This window comes from Pecten maximus, chromosome 1, assembly GCF_902652985.1.
Source record: "Pecten maximus chromosome 1, xPecMax1.1, whole genome shotgun sequence".
Lineage (NCBI taxonomy): Eukaryota > Metazoa > Mollusca > Bivalvia > Pectinida > Pectinidae > Pecten > Pecten maximus.
The window spans coordinates 51,757,058-51,761,311 of NC_047015.1; the positions used below are offsets into that span (position 1 = coordinate 51,757,058).

Here is a 4,254-nt window from a genome sequence, read left to right on the forward strand (position 1 = left end):
GGCAATTGCCCCCCCTGGCCCCCCGCTTCCTACGCCACTGCTATTACATTAGCACTTGTTCAATTCATTTCTACAATAATTTTGCCTCTTCGTGAGGTTTAAGAGTGGTAGGGCCAAACTTGGGGTTATCACCAGTAACATTATCACTGGTATTAGCATCGTCTGATGTAACTTGAACCGGACGTTGATCGCCAAGTTGATCACCATGTTGATGGTCATGTCGACAGCCATGTTGATCGTCGTGTTGATCGTCCATCATTCCAGTTTCCTCATCGTTTCCATTTTCATCAATTTGTTGAACCTTGGTTTCTCCAAGCCCACAACAGGATAAAACAGCTCTAGTAATCCCGGTTAAGAGTTCACGAATCTTTGGTCTACGCCGGGTTAAACAAACTATCACCAGTACAGTGATAGAGATGATAAGAAGGATTGATATCAAGGCGATGAGCCAGGGAGGGTACACGACTATATCAGGCGCTGTAAACAAAACAACACGTATCTTCAACGTCAAAGGTAACTTCAGTTTCAACAACTGACAAAGTATAAAACTTTCGTAGAATTGTCTGTCCATATTCTTTCCTGTATCGAAGACATTTGAAACATTTTAATATCATGTTATACAACAACAACAACAACAACAACAACAACAACAAGTATTTGGTATGCATATTATTCTACCTATTGATATTTGTTTTACAAAATGTACTACAGTGTACGATCTACTTTCGTTTTTGAAATTCTCGGTAACGTTTCAGGCCTAGAAATCATGTGTTCATGTATGACGTCATTAATATAAACAAATCAAGGAAGTTATATACGGACTAGCATTGCGGAAGTTTATTTTGTTCAACATTACATTAAGATTTAGCGAATTCTCGTCAAATTTCCTCAATATTGTCCGTAATTGACAGGGAATAAGGAAATTCATATGCACTTCATTGATATCGCTTTGTCAGCGGCACATATTATGTGTAGTTCAACCATGGGATATGTTGTGTGTTTGTGTGGTACAGTCACCAGGGTAATGGTGGTGACCTTAGGAAATGTGTATAGTCTGTGTGATTTTATAACATGACTCCTGATCTACATCGTGGAGACACAACTAGATTATGGATTAAAAGGATTTAGGATTTCTACATAACGGCGATGAAAACAGGTATATATATAGCCGATTACGATTCTTCAGTTGTTGTTTTGTTTTTGTAGACTAGGGTTCGACGCTCAGCGAGGACAGGATGAGATTATCATTTTTATTTTATTTTATTTTTCCTCTCTTTTTAAAATTAACTGTTGTGTAAATACCAAACAATAAACGACGAAGATCGAATCTTAATTGTAATAAGTACTTTTCTCTATTTTAACGATCATTAGTCTTGCTCAAGTCTGATACTTTGCCCAGGGAGACGTCTATTTAAAATTAACACTTTACTCGGAAAGAAATCTATTTGAAATAAGCATACACTTTAAAACATGTAATCGATATATTGATTTGTGAGATTCAATAGTCCATGTATTTTTTACCTTTGATAAACAACTTATCAACTTGAATTTAATTTATTTTTGAAACTTACCGCTTTTGGGTCCGTTTTCCAGTTTCAGTGCTGAAAAATAGTGCAAATTAAGATGTTCATTTTTCCGTGCACATATAAATATTGATATCAAAGTTATAAATCATATTCATCAAATTCATAACATTCATGTTTATGTTATCCAGTTGAAAAAATGCAGATTCGTTTGACATTACATTTCAATAAATCTTAATCAAAATTTAAAAATAAATAAATAAAAAAATAAAACAGAAAAAAAAAAAATAAAAAAAATAAAAAAAAATTCATCGATTGCATGTAATATATTATTCTTGAACCAGAGAACCAGGGAAGTGCCTCTGGTTGAACTTACCTCTGCAAATAGCTGTACAGTTGGGTATGTGATCAGTTGTAAAACATCTCTCACTCCATGGTGGTTTGGTACAACTGATACAAAATCGTGAGAGTACGTCACAAAATTCTGCCCCTCCTTTACAAAAGTCGCCATAACACGGAATCTCGTCTGTAAATAAACAGAATGGCCTTTTGTTAACATTAAGTAATTCAACAACATAACTTAGTCAATGAAAAGTTGCACTAACAGCGATCGCATCAAAACCCGATGTTTAATGAGCGGAGTTAGATTGAATACAAATTGAATGAACAAACCAATAGGCCTACCTGTAGCCATCTTTATTGCGGGAGTTTCCCTAAATTTCCAACGTAGTATTAGAGCTACCTCCCTTTACCTGTAAACTACAATATTTCTATTCTAAAAATAACACTAGGAAATCCATCGTGTATGTTATTAGACATCTTCGCTAGCCAAGGCTTCTGATTACGTTACACTCCTCGTGGAGTGTAACGTAATCAGAAGCCTTGGCTAGCGAAGATGATTATTAGATAACTACGCTAGAATATCGCCATATAACAAAAACGTTTTAATCAAATGTATTCTATGATTTTTTTTTTTAATTTTTTTCTTATTTTCACCTAATCTAAAAAAACATTCAATCATAATTCATTAACATTCATGTATAGTTAAAGATATATCACATTAAAAGAAGAGTCACAATAATAAATCTATACCCCCACACCCCTATCTTGCTCTATCCGGTGAGATATCAATACCAATCCAGATACAACCAGATAAGCCCCGTCCCTACCCTATCAATTATGACTGAAATTCTAGTAAATGCACATTAAAAAAAATGGTTATGCGCCTTGTATGCATAATGATCACATATTTATAAACAAATCTACATAGAATGGGAAAATGTTGCTTGGACTTTTGCTTGGACAATTTTTTCCCATTTTTTTCTGCGCTATCTAAGACATAGAACATCATTGTTCTCTCAGATAACGTGGCTACCAAAAGTATATCAGTTGTTGGTCCTAAGGACGTCATTTAAATCTATGATTTGGGACCTTTTCATTTTCATATTCTGACAATACATTGGGTTTCATTTTACTGTCTCATGTTAACGCAATTAAGAAAGATATTTGGATCCTGACCCCCGAGATAAATGAAAACATTTATAAATGATACTTCAGCTCCTATGTTATTGTCAAATGTTTATCTGGTGAGATATCAAAATAAATAATACCGTATACAACCAGATATGCCCCTCCCCCATCCCTATCTAGGTCTATACCCACTCCCGGCACCCCAATCTGGAGATATCAATATCACATGGGATGTCTTCTTTCTGAACATTTTCATATTCCAGTTAATACCCTGCGTTTTGTTATATTGTCTTATGTTAACACAATTAAGAAAGATTGTGTGATCATGGACCCTGAGATATATGAAAACATTTAAATAAATTAATTATACTTCAGCTCTCTGCTTGATGTTCAATATTTTTTAGAATCGGACTGGTGAGCCCCCCTCCCCCCAACGGAGTTAGATTGAATACAAATTGAATTAACAAACCAATACCTGTAGCCATCTTCGTTCCAACATGTGGATATTACGGGAGTTTCCCTCAATTTCCAACGTAGTGTTAGAGCTACCTCCCTCTACCTGTTGAACTACAATATTTACATATATATTCTAAAAATAAAACACTAGGGAATCAATCGTGTCTATTATTAGATAGCTAGCACCTCGCCATATCACAAAAACGTTTTAATCAAATGTATTCTGTGATTTTTTTTGATTTTTTTTCTTATTTTCACCTAATCTAAAAACATTCAATCATAATTCATTTACATTCATGTATAGTTAAAGATATATCACATTAAAAAAGAGTCACAATAATAAACCTATAAATATACCCACTCCCACACCCCAATCTTGTTCTATCCGATGAGATATCAATACCAATCCAGATACAACCAGATAAGCCCCGTCCCTACCCTATCAATTATGACTGAAATTCTAGTAAATGCACATTTGAAAAAATGGTTATACGCCTTGTATGCATAATGATCACATATTTATAAACAAATCTACATAGAATAGGAAATTGTTGCTTGGACTTTTTTTTTTTTTTTTCTTTTTTTTTTTCTGCGCTATCTAAGACATAGAACATCATTGTTCCGTCAGATAACGTGGCTACCAAAAGTATATCAGTTGTTGGTCCTAAGGACTTCATTTAAATCTATGATTTGGGACCTTTTCATTTTCATATTCTGACAATACATTGGGTTTCATTTTACTGTCTCATGTTAACGCAATTAAGAAAGATATTTGGATCCTGACCCCCGAGATAAATGAAAACAT

At 34.2% G+C, this 4,254-nt stretch overlaps 1 protein-coding gene across 1 annotated transcript; it reads right to left on the reverse strand.

Annotated features, from left to right (window-relative positions):
- Positions 1-2,256, reverse strand: LOC117337535. The gene is made up of 4 exons (XM_033898563.1): positions 2,208-2,256; positions 1,900-2,049; positions 1,572-1,601; positions 1-477 (listed from the first exon to the last, which is right to left on the reverse strand). Exons 1-4 carry the CDS (start codon positions 2,215-2,217, stop codon positions 71-73), a joined length of 597 nt encoding a protein of 198 aa, XP_033754454.1. The 5' UTR covers positions 2,218-2,256; the 3' UTR covers positions 1-70.
- Positions 2,257-4,254: the final 1,998 nt, after the last annotated feature.